The 17,269-nt window shown below is 46.3% G+C and overlaps 1 protein-coding gene across 12 annotated transcripts in view; it reads left to right on the top strand.

Annotated features, from left to right (window-relative positions):
- Positions 1-4,117: 4,117 nt before the first annotated feature.
- CERKL (ceramide kinase like) overlaps positions 4,118-17,269 on the top strand; it is a 78,155-nt gene continuing 65,003 nt past the window's right edge. For 2 of the 12 annotated variants that reach the window (XM_053284837.1, XM_053284841.1), the window contains exons 1-2: positions 4,430-4,606; positions 5,505-6,264. In XM_053284837.1, the coding sequence (XP_053140812.1) occupies positions 5,964-6,264 (301 nt within the window). In that variant the 5' untranslated portion in view covers positions 4,430-4,606; positions 5,505-5,963. Of the gene's footprint in view, positions 4,138-4,429; positions 4,607-5,504; positions 6,265-6,600; positions 7,198-17,269 lie in introns of those variants that run through there. The other 10 variants (XM_053284838.1, XM_053284839.1, XM_053284835.1 and 7 more) reach the window with 9 other exon arrangements.

Genomic DNA, 17,269 nt, shown 5'->3' with positions numbered 1-17,269 from the left:
CCTTAACCATCACAGGCTCCTCCTCCCTATCTGCATATGGAATCCCCACTGTCCAATGTTTATGGATTGCCATCTCACCTTCTGCAGGGCTCTTGGGCCTTTTCCACCAGCATGGCAAACAGAAATGCAACCATTTGCTGTGAGATGATAATGGCTTGAAAAAGCAAGCAGTCAATCAATATCTTTATTTCAGTCTTTGACCAGCTTAAGGTAAAAACTTAGAGAGGCGGGTCCCATGATTGGTGAGACTCGCCATAACAGGGTTAGCGGGGAGAGCGGGCTTAGCCTGCTCTCCCCGCAAATGATTCCTGCTGCAGGCCTGGACGGCTGGATTGGCCATCCACACAACTGCTGGCTCCATCACGGAGCTGGTAGGAGCTTGGGAGTTTGGGGTCTGCACAGCCCCTGGAAGTTCTGGCATGCTCTGCGTGAGTGCTCAGAGCATGCTGGAGAGACCCCCAGGCCAGGAGGCTACTTTTTAGCCTCCTGGTTGGGGGTCTCCTCATGAGTTGCTGTGGCGCAGAGCTGTGCTGCAGCAACAAACGATCTGGCACCCCGGTTAGCAGACCACTCGCTTCGCTAACCTGAGCTAAGTGGAGGGCTTCACAAGCGTGTTACCGACTTGTAAACCACCAGGCTTGCCTGTGAGCCTGGTGGTTTACATGACCAGCAAAAATGGGGCTAGGCTCTCGATTTTTGCTGGCCCTGAAGTGAGAATAGCCTCAGAGACACTGAAATTAACAGTAGTAGCATTAAAAATAGTCTATGCCTAAAACTACAAGCTTAAAAGATGGAGATGTAATTAAAATTGAAATTTAGCTAAAAGAGAAGAACTTGTGTTCTGACTGAGGGAGGCAGATTTTATGTTTACATTTTTGATCAGTTGTGGATATGTAATAAAATCAATATCATGGCTAATCCCATGTGTGGCAGCTCTCGCGAGAGTTTACGAACAGAAGCACCGTGGTGATTGGACGTCCAGGCCTGCAGCAGGACGTTCAGGCCTGCAGCAGGACGTGGTGATTGGACGTCCAATCCAGCCGTCCAGGCCTGCAGCAGGGAGCATCTGCGGGGAGAGCAGGCTAAGCCCGCTCTCCCCGCTAACCCTGTTATGGCGAGTCTCACCAATCATGAGACCCGCCTCTCTAAGTTTTTACCGTAAGCTGGTCAAAGACTGAAATAAAGATATTGATTGACTGCTTGCTTTTTCAAGCCATTATCATCTCACAGCAAATGGTTGCATTTCTGTTTGCCATGCTGGTGGAAAAGGCCCAAGAGCCCTGCAGAAGGTGAGATGGCAATCCATAAACATTGCCCAAATGACAGTGTTAATGGTTTGTCACAATCATTCTTTTACTTATAGGGGTTCTGAGAGTACACAGGGTGTGGGGAAGCACTGCAGAGCTGCAAGACTTAAATATACATGTCCTAATAGGTGCAAGCTTAATCAATTTATTAAATATTAATAAAATAACTGTATACATGTTAAAAATAGGTGTGCAGTGCTTGTCATCCCTGTGCTCTTGCACCCATTGGGCAGAAGAAGACGCGAAAGTGGGAACAGGTTTATTCCTTTAGTGAGTAATTTAGGTAGAAATGCTACCTTGCAGGTCCTTTTTCTGTCATATCTCAAGTTAAAAGGGCTAGAGACTTGGAACTTTTCAATTATGAAAATGGAGAATTCAAGGAAAGGCCCTTGAACATCCCTGAAGCAGCGCCAGCCCTAAGGTTTTTGGTGCCCTAGGTGAAGTATGACTTCAAGGGGGCTCCCTCGCAATCCCATTAAAACTTTTAACTGAAGTGGGGGGCGCCAAAGTCATACTTGGCAGCTGGTGCTAGTTGGGTGGTGATGAGGAAGCAGATCACAGCTTTAAAAATATGTAAAATGTCCCACTGCTGACAGTGCAGAATCTGCTGCCCATGTGCCCCGCCCATGCCACTCAGCTGGCTGGTGCGCATGTGCAGAGGCTATTTGAGGGATCAGTCCAGCAAAGTTATTTTACCAGGCTGGCCCCTGAAATGGCTGCTGCACACGTGCACCAGCCAGTTGAGCAGCAGGAGCAAGGCATGCATGCAGCAAGGGTGGACCCTACACGGAGTGAGGCACCAGCAGTGGGACATTCGATGAATTTTGAAAGGTATAATCTGCTTCCTCATCAAACTGCACCCCTCCCCCCAAGCCATAGCAGCTATTCACTACAGTCAGGGCATGGGAATGGGTTCGTGGCAACCTCCCCCCACCCCATTATCTGTGCTCCAGGCAACTGCCTAGGTCAGCCTAGTGCAGGGGCCAGCCCTGCCATGAAGGAATACACCTGACAATTTGTGCTTATTCACCATGATGGCCCTGCTTATACTAGCCCCCTCCTCTAAACCATGGTCTTCATTTGCTATGTTTATGTATGCACTAGTAATTTTAAGCCCATTATAATAACGGGCGCTAGGTGTTGTTTTTTTAATTTATTCCTTCTTCCTTTCTCTTGCCCTTTTTTGGGGGGGATGCTTTCAATTTGCCAACAGCCATTTTTAGAACATAGAGATTAAGCCGTGCCATATTTCACACTAAAATCCATTTTGATAAAATACTGCTTACCTATCGCAGTTTTCTTGTCAGATCAAGATTGGCAGACAGAACACCAAACCTAATCATATCATTTAAGCCAACCCCAACTGTTGCATATTAAGAAATATTTATTAAGCAGAAAGATAGATTCATAATACTGGGGCAGCGATGTTCTGTGAAAAGCAACAGTACTTTCCTCCGAGTAAACTTGCACAAACTGCAAACTTAAAAAGAGGAAGTGCTACACTTGGTTGGAGAACGTACCTGCATTATTAAAGTGCTGCAAATAAAATCCGCTTATTAACATGCCACATTCTGCGGTGATTGTTGTTTTAAACGATCAATATTGAGACGGCAACTTCTGTGTTCAGCAACCACCCGCCCTCCCAGCTGCCGAGACCTCTTCTGCCCGGGACCACGTAGAGAAGGAGAGAGGAGCTCACATGCAGAGCTCCTCACTCCTTAAAGCCTCTTCACGTACTGCCGCTTTGGCCGAAAAGGACGCCTATAGCGTTCTTTTCGGCCAAAGCGCAAGTACAGGAAGATACTTTAAGGAGTGAGGAGCTCTGAGTGAGCTCCTCTCCAGTCCTCTCGGCCGCCGCCAGCGGGGCCAGGCTTCTCGGCCTCCGCCAGCGGGGCCAGTGTTCTCGGCAGCAGCCGCCGCCAGCGGGGCCAGTGTTCTCGGCAGCGGCTCGGCCTCAGCCAGCGGGGCCAGGCTTCTCAGCGGCGGCTCGGCCGTCACCAGCGGGGCCAGGCTTCTCGGCCTCCGCCAGTGGGGCCAGGCTTCTCGGCGGCGGCTCAGCTGTCGCCAGCGGGGCCAGGCTTCTCAGCCACCGCCAGCGGGGCCAGTCCTCTCGGCCGCCGCCAGCGGGGCCAGTCTTCTCGGCGGCAGCCACCGCCAGTGGGGCCAGTGTTCTCGGCAGCGGCTCGGCCTCAGCCAGCGGGGCCAGGCTTCTCAGCGGCGGCTCGGCCGTCACCAGCGGGGCCAGGCTTCTCGGCCTCCGCCAGTGGGGCCAGGCTTCTCGGCGGCGGCTCAGCTGTCGCCAGCGGGGCCAGGCTTCTCGGCCACCACCAGCGGGGCCAGTCCTCTCGGCCGCCGCCAGCGGGGCCAGTCCTCTCGGCGCGGCGGTGGCCGCCGCCAGCGAGGCCAGTCCTTCCTGCCGCCGCCGCCGCCTCTCCCTGCTCAGATACAACATGGCCACCCGTGTCTGGGCAGCCGTATCTTTTTGGCAGTTCTGCGCACGCGCTCCGCGCATGCGCAGAACTGCCCAAAAAGACACGGGCAGCACGGCCGCACACCTAACCATTTTATGGTATAGGATGCATCTCTATAACCATCCAGATACCTGCAGTGTACAGCCTGCCATTTCACCCGCTCATTTTGAACGGCCGAGCCGATAACAGATTGTAGGTCAGTTAGGCTTAAAAACGTAACGGTAATCTTTAACCTAAAGAAGGAACAGAAGAGCTTCTTAAACAGTTGTATTGTAGGTCAAGCTGTTGCAGTTAATGAGTACAGTAGAGCAGAGCCTTCAGCAATGTGCCATGGAGGGGCCGCTCCATCTATCACAGACGTAAGTTTTGGGAGATATAAAAATAGGTTTAAATAAATAAATAAATATCCCAGGGGTGTAACAAGCGTGTCAATCTTTTTATCTGTGAAACGTTGGGACAGGCGCGTAACAACGATCGGACAAGGGGAGACAGTTGTCTGGGGGCCCCACTGCCTGGAGGAGCCCCCCAGAGGCACCTCACGTGACTTCCCATTGCCCCCTGCCCAGCCCCAAGGCCCCTCAGCCACTTGCCCTGTTCGCCATCTCTCCAGCTTGTTCTCCTGGCCAGCAATCCAGGCAGCAGACAAGCTGCAAAGAGCTCCTTTTCTCCCGCCTCTCAGCTGATCCGCGGGTGGGCGAGGCTTCCACGGAGGCCTCGTGTAGGCCTCTGTGAAGCCTGAACTCCAGTAGGGCCCAAGCCAGCCAGGAAGGAGGAGGCAGCCAGAGTGGCCACCACTGGTCTCTGCAGCAGAAGACCCCTTGCTGCCAGGTAGAGTGTGAACTCCTTTTTGTGGTTACCTTCCCCACCGCCCCCACCCGGATATATAGGGATCTGCTTGCCATAGGACTTTGATATGGGGGGGAGGGACTGAGAAGTCTCTGAATATTTATTTTTAAATGGCTTGGAAATTTTGCTGGCTTAAAAAAAACTATGTAAAAAGTCCTATAAGTGGCTTGTTTCATGGCAAAAAATTACAAAAACTTCTGGAAGAAACAGTATTATATTTATTTTATTCATTCATTTATAAATACACTTATGTTCAAGTTGTTTTGCAACCCAGAAGGTCTGAGTGAGAACTGTGAAGCATGTCTTGTGCTTTTATTTTATTTTTCTTGTGTGTGAACTGCTCCCCAATAACTTGCAGGGACTTCAGGGTAAATCTGGCCAACATGTGAATGCAGCACCTCCATTCCAGAGGAGATGTGTCTTAAAGGGCTTTAAAAGCCTCCTGTGAAAAACCTCCTGGAATCGAACTTGACTGAATTTGTTCAGAATTCTGAGAAAACAAACATAGGCTCACCCTGCATGGTTGAAAGTCTCCTTTGCTAATCTGCAGCGAGGGGCCCATTTTAATCATTCATCTTTCTAGTGTGTTCTAGGCATTAAAAGTAAAACAAATGTATAGTACTCAATGTATATCACTATATATTGTGACGTGTGTGTATTCAGTGAAATGTATTTCCAGGCAGCATACTTATTTTGGAATATCATACTTAAATCCTTGGGGCCTGGGGTGTGTGGAGGCCCTGGACTTTGAGTGGGGGGGCCCCCATTTTAAAATCTTGTCTCTGGGCCCACTCCAACCTTGCTACGCCTTTGCGTTGGGAGAGAGCGAGCCTTGACGCGCTTTACTTTTTGATGTGACAGTACGCCTCTCGCCCTACAGCGTTCGGTTCCCAGTCATTGAGAGTCTGTGCTGAGGCCTCGTTAGAGACGCACCACCATTCCTGATTTCGCGCCCGCGCCATGCAGCTTTCCTATCTTTCGCACGGCACAACCCTAGGAAAGTTTTCTTTCTCCTGCGCGCAAGGGCAGCCGCGTCACCGCGGCGGGAGGGAGCGCTAATGGCCAACCAAGGTCGGAGGGGAAGGACAGGAGAGGCCGCGCGCCTGATGCTGGGCCCAAAGCCAAGTGCACGCGCTGGCCTGCTAACTAACCTCTCTCTTTCTCATTCCCCAGCTCCTTCAGCTGGGTCCGGCATGAGGGAGGAGGAGGAGGAGGAAGAAAAGAGTCGCTTGCTGCCTTGGTAGCGGCTGGGACGCTGGGAACACTTCTCTCTCTCTCCCCCCCCCCGCCTCCCCCGTTCTCCTTTGTTGCTGGGTTAAGGACGACAAGAGCGGCCTCAATGCAGCGCCCCAGGAGAATAGCGTGGGTCGAGAGCCCGGCAGACTCCCGGGGGGCGAAAGTGGGCGCTGGGCAGACGGAAAGCGACGCCACCTCTCCTTCCACCGAGGAGGAGGAACAGGGGGCGCCCCCTCCGCGAAGAGGCAACCAAGTGCGCGAGGAGTTGGAAGAGACGGCTGCGGGGGCCGAAGACGACCAGCCGCTCCTCAGGGGCATCTTCGAGATCGGAAAGAAGAGCTGCGACGTGGTGCTGAGCGCCAAGCGGCTCCACTGGAGCCCCATCCAGCCCGAGAGCCCCGTAGGTGAGGGCTGCGCGCGCGCGGGTCCTTGCGAGAGGGACGGCTTGGGCTTCTTGTGCGCTGTGCCCCGATGCAAGGCTGACTCGGAAGTAAGCGCCGCTCCACTCAAAAAGGGGTTTACTCCCGAGTCCAGCCTGACGTGCAGCCCGCTCAGTTTGCGAGGAGGAGGAGGCAGCAAATCCCGCTGGATTCACTTAACACCGCCCCCCGTGTCACCTCTGCTCCCCTCCATGAACTCCCACCTAGGGGCTTTTAAGACTCCCCCCGCCCTGGAATCCAAGTCACGCAACTGGGGGGGGGGTGGGCGGGCGATGTGGCGCATGACGTCAGACTCCTCCGTCTTGAAAGGAAAAGTTTTAGTTCTGGTAACTTCTAAATCTCCCTGCAGCGATTACTGGAGTACGAGATGCTACTCTGGGTGGCGCATAGCAGAGAAGGATCTGTTGCCCCTCGCTTAAAAGATGATGTCCGAAATAATATTTTCCCCTTCCACCTGCGCACCTTCCCCGCTTCAAAATGAAGTTTATCATGTATGCCGCCGAATCCTGAGCGTTTGAATCGGGAAATACGCCTCACTATGCCGTACAAGTGCAACCCTGGACGTGTTTAATAGGACTTATTCCATAATAAATTTAGGACTGCAGCTGTAACTGCACATTTAGGAAAGTTGGTAAGGGAGGCGAGAAAGTGGTTCGTAATTTAATTCCTGCAGCAGGAGCAACTCAGGGAAGTTATTCATATGATTATCAGTGATTTATCCCGGATTATCAACAAAGTTCCTGTGAGAAAAGAAGAAGCAAAGATGTATAATTGCAGGAATTTATACACTACAGATCCTGTAGACCTAAACAGAAAATCATTTATGGAAGTGTAACAGAGACTCATAGTTTCCCACCTGTGTCCGAATAGTCCCAGATAGAAGAATCCTGATACTGAGTATGTAACAAAGGGTTGTGTTGAATTTTTGAGTCAATAGGTATTTATTTATTTATACCACTCTATCCATCCAAAGGCTATTGGTGGTGATATATGTTGGTGGTGATATATCCCTGCTAACTTGGCAGAGAGGCACCTTTTAATGTGGTGATTTTCTTTATTTAGCAGGGGGAGAGTAACTGGCCCTATCCACCCCCAGCACAGTACTTCCAGTGACTGTTGCTGTTGTCTATCTTATGTTTCTTTTTAGATTGCGAGCCCTCTGGGAACAGGGATACAACTTACTTACTTACTTACTTATTTATTCATTTATTATTTCTCTGTGTAAACCACCCTGAGCCATTTTTGGAAGGGCAGTATAGAAATCGAATAAATAAAATAAAATATGAGTGAGCCTGCGATATATGTGGAATACTGTTTAGCCATGTTTCTGCATTCAGTACACAACACTTGTAGATTTATCTGATCTGGCTGCAGTGGGAACGAGTGATTGCACCCCCAGGCCCCAGTGAAGGCAGGACACACTTAGTTTGAGTAAATTAGGGCCGCTTTATTAATGTACAGCGGATAACAAACTTGCAATGAGGTTCCTAACTAATCAGAGTGCGGGTACTCCTCCCGTGTGGTGGCCACCTCCTAGGGAGGGCCATCCCACACCAGGGCGAAGGGCCAGGTACTGATTTGGTCATGCGCCATGTCCTGACCTCCTCTCACCATGAGGCTTCATCCCGCTGAAGGGGGAGCAGCCCGACCCACCCTAAATCCAAGCCGCCAAAGCTCTGAGTTGTTGACTATGGCTGCATCTATGATACTTTCGCCATAGCACTGCTTACACTATTCCATTTGGAGCAACTTATGAATCTATGCTGGTATGTTCCCCAGACTAACACCTATATCGGGCAACAGCGATATAGGGAGATGCTAGAAGGCTTCATCTCATACTGTGCAGGAGATGGCAATGTGCAGGAGATGGCAATCTACCAAAGAAAACCACATTTATTTAGCAAATTTATTTAGCAAATTTATTGACGCCTAACTTCCTTAGACTCGAGGCGGTTTACATAAATTAAAACAACAACAAACACATGGTTCTGTGGTTGCCAGGAGTCAACACTGACTCAATGGCACAACTTTACTTTTACTTTTACAAACTTCTCAGCCAGACCCTAGTAACAGTAGTAGTGGTGTAATCTCTTTCTCCCTCGTCTTCCCTCAAGTTAGATATAATCCTTTCCACATAGGTAAGATTCAGTAGTATGTTGGAAAGTTAGTGGGATGACCAAAAGTTACAGATTAAATAGTTAATGAGCTAACTGTATGTTTGCAATAGTAACTGTTATAAGGCGAGTACAGAATCAGGTAATTGTTAGTCTTGGTACTACTACTTCACTTTCAACTTTGCTTTCCCACATCTACTTAAGTAATAACTGGAGGCAGCCTATATAGAGTTTATCCACTGCCTGACTGTGAACAATCAGTACTTCTTTGCACAAACAAACAAATAGGGTGGTGATTTTACCCTAGCTCTTCAGTTTTGATGGCAGTGCGTTCTTGTATGGTTACCATAGAACAGAACAGGGTCAAAACAGGAAAGCTATCCATTGGGGCCAAATTCTATATACTGAGCATTATATGCTTGCTTTGTACCATGGGAAATTACTCAGTTTATTACTCAGGATTTTTAAAGATACTTCCAGATGCAATGAACTGACTGATCTTGGTTACTAACAGGTTCTACAAATGTTGACTGGCCTTGGTAGCCAACCAAAAATTTGTGGTTGCCAGAACCCTGGCCATGACCTCATATTTTATCTCTAAAGTGACAACAATCCTCTGTAGTTTCTCAAGTTTGGAGGAGGAATGGAGCTTGTCTCTGATGTTCTGCACTGTTGAGGCACTGAGAATGCTTCAGTGCAATATGAAAAAACCCCAGGCTCTCCTCCCGAATTTGGATCTGGGAGGGGAGATGGAGGGTCATCCTGTGATCAGTGCACTTTTAAGGCACTCTGAGTACTTCAAAAGCACAACATGACATGGTTAAGTCCTAGCTCTCCTCCTGAATATGAGTTGGTGAGTGTGGGGGACTGTCCCCACAATTGTGGCTTCCAAAGTGCTTAGGCAGTCTTGGAAGCTCAGTGTGTTAATGTTATAGAAGAGCCCCAGCCATTCTCTCAAGCTTGGAGCTGGAAAATGGGTGGACAATCATTTCCATAGTTGCATGTGCTTTTGAGACCTAATAAGAATCCCCAAAGCACAGAACAGCTGCTACGTTGATCCCTCACCTCTTCACCACCTCCAGGCTCAAGAGTAGGACTGTCCTTGTTGCATTGACCTTCTGAGGCATTTGGAATGCCTTGGAAGTTCAGCACAATTGTTGAAATGATACCCCATCTCCTCCCCAGTTCCAAGACTGGGAAGGTTTATTGGTAGAATTCTGGATCCCTGGTTATCAACCTTTCCACTTTTTATGATAATCACTTAATTGTCTTGGCATTTTTCAAAAAAAGATGTGTGTACCTTAGGGATGTGCACGGAACTGGCTCGGAGGCCCTTTATGGGCCTCTGAACCGGTTCAAAGAACTGGCAGTTCCACCGGTTCGACAGCAGTGGGAGTGCCGCTTTAAGAGCGTGGGAGGGTGCACTTACCCCCCGCCCACCGCTTTCCCCCTGCCGGCGTCCGTTTCTCTAACACCTAATCGGGGCAGCAGCATACCTCCCTGCCGCCCTGTTGGTCAGATGTGGCCGGAAGTTCCAGACACACCTGTGTGCGCTGGCACATGTGCAGAGGTGCGTCTGGAACTTCCAGCCATATCTGGCCAATGGGGGCAATGGGGTGGCAGGGAGGTACGCTGCCACCCCAATTAACTGTTAGAGAAATGGTCACTGGCGGGGGGAAAGCATCGGGAAGGGTAAGTACACCCTCCCCCACTCTTAAAGCAGCACCCCGCCACCTTTGAGCCTCCCTGCTGCGGTTCTGTGCACATCACTAGTGTACCTACAGTGTATTACAGGTACACCTTAACATGTATAGCACATGTATCATAAGTACACACTGGAGAGGTGAGAATGGACACAGGGGTGGGCATTGCCACTGCATAATGGGTGAAATGGCCCTTATGTTGCTGTCATTCTGATAAGAGTGCTATATCTGCAAGCTTTATTATTATTTTGTAAGATTATCTAGCTTTGCATTGTCTTGTAGTGGCTGGTCTATGTGTTTGATATAGCGATGCCCTCAAAAATAGTGATGTATGAAAGAATGTTCTTGTATATTGGCCAAGTATAAAACAATACTGAAATTGCTTTCATTATCTTTCGTTGTTTCCTTTTCATTGTAGTAGTTATGTCGCTTGTTTTTTGAAGTTCTGTTTTAATTAATAATAAATCTTAATTATTATATCTAAAGCATTTAAAGATAGAATCTGAATAACTGTGAACTCCAAACAATTTGTGCTTATTTGTTTTAACAATCTTGATGTATTTGCTTTTTCTCTGGGAAAAAAAATATCTAGTATTAATTTCTGCTAGTTATGCTTTCCTTATTGGGACATTCTGTTCAAACAGAATGTGTTGTGTATTTGATACATATATTACAATTCAGCCATAAGGACCTGCCATTATTTTAGATACCAACTGATTTTGTGATAGTACGGTATTGGATTTCTTTCACATATGCTTATGTTTTTGTCCAGATGAACGCAAAGCACATCTGTTACTTTTGCGATGGTATCTACTGTTTCCATTTAGAATTTGACCATTTTTTGGTAATTATAGCCACAGTTCTGCAGCTTTTTCAGTATAATAGGCTCTCTTTAAAAATGAATACATTTGGCAGTGTCAATATTTTGAGCTTGTTGTATTCTGTCATTAGAACTAATTGTGCAGTTGGAATTCTTATTTTAAATGTTCGTTTTTCATTAGTTCTACGCAGTAAAACAATTTTGTAGTTAAGTCCCATATTTGTATACAGTAGATATAACTTGCCGTATACATCTCTGGATACAGAAGATGTTGAGGAATCCAGTATTCACATTCCATTCCAGATTATGTAATTGGGATAATATGCACAGGTTTAATAATATGGATTTTGCATATTCACTTCAGTTCAGTCAGTGCAATCAGTAATGCCTGGGGAGGGGCATCATATGCTGCCTCTGCTTCCTTGCCTGTCTTTCTGCCCCTCACTGCCACTACCCCCTTCTCCTCTGCCAACTGCCCACCATTGCCTGGCTTGACAGCTTCAACACACCAAGTGTGCAAAGAGCCATTCTGTTCCCATCCTTGGTTGGCATGTTTCTGATTGAAAAAGAGGGGGAAACAGAGCACTGGGGGCAGGGAAATGTGGCTAAGCGTATGGTAATGGCCAATAGTGTCTGAGGCTGCGAGCTTCCTCTCCTCCACATTTGTAGCACTTTATTCCCATCTGCATCCAAATAAGGAGAGGCACAGAACAGCTCTTCAGGTGTTTCACACATGTTACTGCTGCTGCCACTGAGCCGATTGTTAGGGGGTGGGGACATTCAGGCAAAAGTATTGGAGAAGGAGGTGGTGGCCATGGAGAGGCGTGGGTAGCTGCCCAAAAATCTGCCACCAAAAAAACCCCTCCCCAGTTTGCCTCATGGATGGGTCTATCCTATCCACATTGGGTTATGCTTGCAGATTGACCCTAGGTCTCCATTCACATGCAAAAGGTGCATGATGGGAGGGAGCCCCATCTCTGATATTTATTGTTTTATCCTAACAGATTATTACCATTCTCAGTATGAATGTTTCTCTTGATTTGGTCAGATATCTGTATTCACTTTCAGGAGACAGATTTTCAAAGATGTTTAAAATATATATTTTTGACAAGGGAATGCTGTGATAAAGGAATGCTGTGCTTGGGAACTAGAGCTGTGCTCAATTACTGGTGGTTGTTTTTTAGCCTACTTTCCATTAGGCTTATGAGATCCCCCAGCGTTCTATGTGTGTGTCTCTCCGTGTGTGTCCCCTACCCACATCAACTTCGCAATGCCTGGACCAATATGAACCAAATTGGGTACAGTTGTAGGGACACATGGGGACACCTCAGTGCCATAGTTTGTGATGATGTCATGCACACTGTTTCAAGATGGTGGACATGTAAACTTTTGAGGCACAAGTGGGCTAACTTGTGGACCACTTAACTGATTTGAACCAAATTTGCTACAGCTATAGGGACACATAGGGACACCTCAATGGCATAGATTGTGATGATGTCATCCACCCCAATTAAAGGTAGTGGACATGTAAACTTTTGGGGTGCACGTGCACTATCCTGTGGACAGTCTAACCGATTTGAACCAAATTTGCTACAGTTGTATGGACACATATGGATGCCCCAATGGAGTAGTTTATGATGTTGCCATCCACCCCGATCCAAGATGGTGGACGTGTGAACTTTTGAGGCACAAGTGCACTAACCTGAGGACTGTCTAACTGATTTGAACCAAATTTAGTACAGTTGTAGTGAGTGACACTTAATGGTGTAGTTTGTAATGATGTCATCCACCACCAATCCAAGATGGCGGATGCATGAACATTTGAGACGCAAGACCTTGTGGACTTCAGTTTGCACCAGGGGCGTAGCAAGGTTGGAGTGGGCCTAGAGACAAAATTTTAAAATGCCCGCCCCCCGAAAGTAAAGCTCATGAAGTAAAGAAACCTTAAATGAGGCTGATGCAAGTCATTTAATGGTACTAGTGAAAGACATCCTATTCTGGTAGCTCCAGGTCTTAACACTCACATCAGTTTCGGAGGATGAATACAACTGAAGGAGGCCTGGGTGGGTGCACGGCTGGGGTAGTCAGTCATGTGACTCGCCTCTGGGACCCCTCCAAGGCAGTGGGCCCCCAGACAACTGTCTCCCCTTGCCCTATTATAGTTACACCCCTGATTTGCATCAAATATGGTCCAGTTGTAGAGATAGTGAAAGGAAAGTAGGCTGGTTAATTCTTACTAGACCAATTTGTTTTAAACTACAGAGAAGTTTTCTGTGGGTCTTGTGTCACTTTCTGGGCTGTGTATTCACCTTTTGATTAGGGGCCAGCTTAGAACACTTGATTAGGGGCCAGCTTATACAATTAGTGGAATTTAGCAATAAAGCTTACCTTAATTTTACTGTTGTGGGTTGAAAATTTGTGTGGGGTGGGGAGATGTGTGGGTTGCAGATTTGTGTGTGTGTGTGTGTTTGTAGTTTACATGTTTTTGTACTCCTACATGGAACACAGTCTTTACATATAGGCTGCATTAAGATTATCATTGAAACCATGGTTTTGTCATGACCTGGGTCCCCCACAAAGCAGACAGCTTAAGGAATAAGACAGGGTTGTAAGACTTTGTGATCCAGGCCTTGGGTGATCCCCGAGGGTGATCATTAGGACCCTCCATGCCAAGGGAGCTGGGGGAACCAGTCCAGTCTTACCACCCCACCATTGCCTGAGGACATGGCCCTGCTCTTATCCTCGCAGAAGTCCCTTGAGGACCTGACAGTGCAAATATAGGTCCTCCAGCACCCACACAATTGGGAAAGGCTCCTTTAAACTACAGAGCCTTCTCCACAGAAAAGGCAGGGCCAAACCACTGACTCGACCTGGGTTGCAGCTATATACACTGGCATTCAGCTCCAAACATCTGCTGGGGCAATATCCAACTTACTTTGTTTCACACAGCTCTCTTTCCTTTGCCTGGAACTATCTGAGGTTCTGACCTTATTACCGACTGTGCTTTCCCTTGGAGCTGTTTGAAGTCTCTGTCGCTTCCAGAAATCATACTACCATCTGGATCCCTGTTTTGACAGAGGCCCAGCGCAGCCATTGACCCTCCTTCCTGGAACAGGATAGGTTTGGAGGACTTGAAAGACAAAGCTGCAAGCCTTGGGTTTGCACCCCCCTTTTCCATGTACATGAGGGAAGAAGACTGGAAAATACCAAGTTATTTGTGAACTATAGTTTGTCCACAAAACAGTATCAAGCCATGCCCATAAACTAGACTCAAACTGCATTTGGACACAATGGCAAAATAGTTGCCACTAACTAGAAGCAAACATTTCCTTTTCTTGGAGGAGGAGGGAGCATGCAGACCTAAGACTTGCGGTTAGTTTTCCCCAAACCATAGTAAGGAGGATTGTCTGAATGTGGGCATAGAAAACAAACATTTTAGGAATAAAGATTTAACCTAACTTTCTCAAATCCGCAATCAGCCATGAAACTCACTGGGTGACTCTGGGCCAGTCATTTATCTCTCAGCCTAACCTATCTTGCAGGGTTTTTAGAAGGGATTTTAAAAGTGAGCATGTATACTGCTCTGGGATACTTGGAGGAAGAGTGGAATATAAATGTAAAAATAAACAATAAAAATAAACTGCCCCACTTGTGGCCTGAAGTGAAATAGTACAGATCAGGAAAATCTTTAGTTGATTGTATAAATTGACACTCTCGTGGCATAAGCAAAGAACAAGAATGAATAAAGTATACTTCATTTTAGATGTTTTCTTAGTCAAAAACACCTCAGTAAAAGAGTAGAATAAAAATTAGTAAAAAACTGGAACAGTGTAAAACATCTTGACATTGCGGGACATGTTCATTTACCTAATTTATTTTTGACATAATTTGTTTTAACAAACTAAAATATTAAGGAAAGATGCCATGTTAAAGAAAATTGTTTCCTTAAAATATTTGATTTCCCCCCATCAATATATCATCCAATAAATTTTGTGCATCACTCAGAGGCCTAAGTAAAATCTGACTTCTCATGTCTGTTAGACATTTTCAGTTGTTTTGAGTTGCTACAAAATTCCTCAACCTATCATTTGTATGAAGGAGTTATCTATACAAAGTAACAGCCATTATCAAATGTAGTTGAGTTGAACACCATTCCAGTGTCACTTGCTTTAGGAAGAATTCTTCTACATGTCATCATTGTAATAATAAACTTTGTTAGCTGCCCTGCAACAAATTGTTCTCTGGGCGGATCACAACACAGCATCAAAACATCAAGTAAAAACACATAACTCATGAAATCACAACAGCAAAAATAAAATAAAACAAAATACAAAACACTTTAAAAACATTTTTTTAAAAAACCAGTTTAAAAAACCAAATTTAAAAATCAGTAAAAGGCCTGAATGAACAAAAAGGTCTTAACCTAGTGTCTAAAAGTGATGAAACCAGGCAAACCTCACTGGGAGGGCTATTCTATAAACAGGATGCAACCACTGAAAAGGCTGTCTCCCTAGTAGCCACCCGCCTTATCTCGTTTGGCAGGGGTACCCTGAGCAGGGCCTCTGAAGAAGATCTTAAGGTCTGAGTCAAGATATATGGGGCAAGGCATTCTCTCAGGTAACCCGGTCCCAAGCCATGTAGGGCTTGAAAGGTAGGAACATAGGAAGCTGCCATATACTGAGTCAGACCACTGGTCTATCTAGCTCAGTATTGTCTTCACAGACTGGCAGCGGCTTCTCCAAAGTTGCAGGCAGGAGTCTCTCTCAGCCCTATCTTGGAGATGTCAGGGAGGGAACTTGAATCCTTTTGCTCTTCCTAGAGCGGCTCCATCCCCTTAGGGGAATAGCGTACAGTGCTCACACATGTAGTCTCCCATTCAAATGCAACCAGGGCAGACCCTGCTTAGCTAAGGGGACAAGTCAAGCTTGCTACCACAAGACCAGCTCTCCTCTCCAGGTAAAACCAGCACTTTGAATTGGGCCTGGAAATGGACTGGGAGCCAGTGCAGCTGACGAAACAGTGGCGTAATATGATCAGAATGTCCAGTCCCAGTTAATAATCTTGCAGCCCTATTTTGTACCAGCTGTAGTTTCCAGACCGCTTTCAAAGGCAGCCCCATGTACAATGCGTTGCAGTAATCTAAGTGAGAGGTTACCAGAGCGTGAGTAACTGTGCCCAAGCTATTTCTATCCAGGTAAGTTCACAGTTGGCATATCAGCTGAAGCTGATAGATATGTGACACTTCAATGTAAGCAAGGTGAAATTTGGTAGTCACACCGCTATAGCGTTTGTTGTTACACCTATATGATGCAATATGTGTGAGTTCTTTGAAGAAACCCCAATTAAATGTAGGTCACATTAATTGGCATGATGACAGCATATGTCATGCTGGGAGAGGTTCTTACCAACCTTTGCCCAGTTTCAGAATTTGATTTCACCCATGCAAATGCTTATTGCTATTGTCTGTCTTGTTGCTGGTCTATGGCCATAATAAATTCAGTTCATTCATTCATATTGCTATTGAAGCTCACAGTGTTCCTAAAGTTGCAGGATTAACTACAATTATAGGTCTGCCCACTTCTGGCAAAAAAATTATTGTTGCATGACACAGTCCATTCATTTAGTTGCTACTCAGTAATAAAAGTAGCAAGGTGCTGGGTAGCTGTCAGAAAAGAGCTACAATTTATTTGTTTTTATCTATATCTATATCCCCCACATTTCGCATCTACTCTGGAGACATTCAGGGTAGTTAACAATTGCATAATATAGGTTTAAGCTGTAAAACCCTGTAAAATGTACTATTGTTGATTTGAAACTTGACTTGTATTATGCTTCCTTGGGCCAAGGAAGTACTCATTATAAAAGTGAAATAGCATATTTGCACTTATATGTTCTATTATTTCTTTTTGGAAGTCTGCAAGATTGCAAGGCATAAAATCAAATTTTGATATCTAGATCCTTCTCTTTAGGGTTTTTTAAAGTCTCTGCTTAGACTGTGAAGCATTACTTTGCAAGTGGATATCTGAAAGTCTGATTTTGCATGGATGTTAATATATTTTAAAAACTATTATGTATTTTAAATATTCTTGTATTGTGTATGCTATTGCACTGAGCTCTGCTCCCCATCAGCCCAGCTCAGCATTTTTCAACAGTCACCGTGGGCAGTTGATAATGCTGTCAGAGCAGACAAGTTGTACACAAGTTGTATGCTGGCACTTCAGGAGCACAGTGTACATTGTTTCCAGTGTAAACTGTGCTTTTAAAGTGTGGGTGCACAACTGTAAGCATTTGCATTTTTGCACAAGACTTCCAGTGAGTCCTTAAATCTCCAC

Source organism: Hemicordylus capensis, chromosome 1 (genome assembly GCF_027244095.1).
Source record: "Hemicordylus capensis ecotype Gifberg chromosome 1, rHemCap1.1.pri, whole genome shotgun sequence".
Lineage (NCBI taxonomy): Eukaryota > Metazoa > Chordata > Lepidosauria > Squamata > Cordylidae > Hemicordylus > Hemicordylus capensis.
This window is presented reverse-complemented; position numbering and strand designations above follow the sequence as displayed.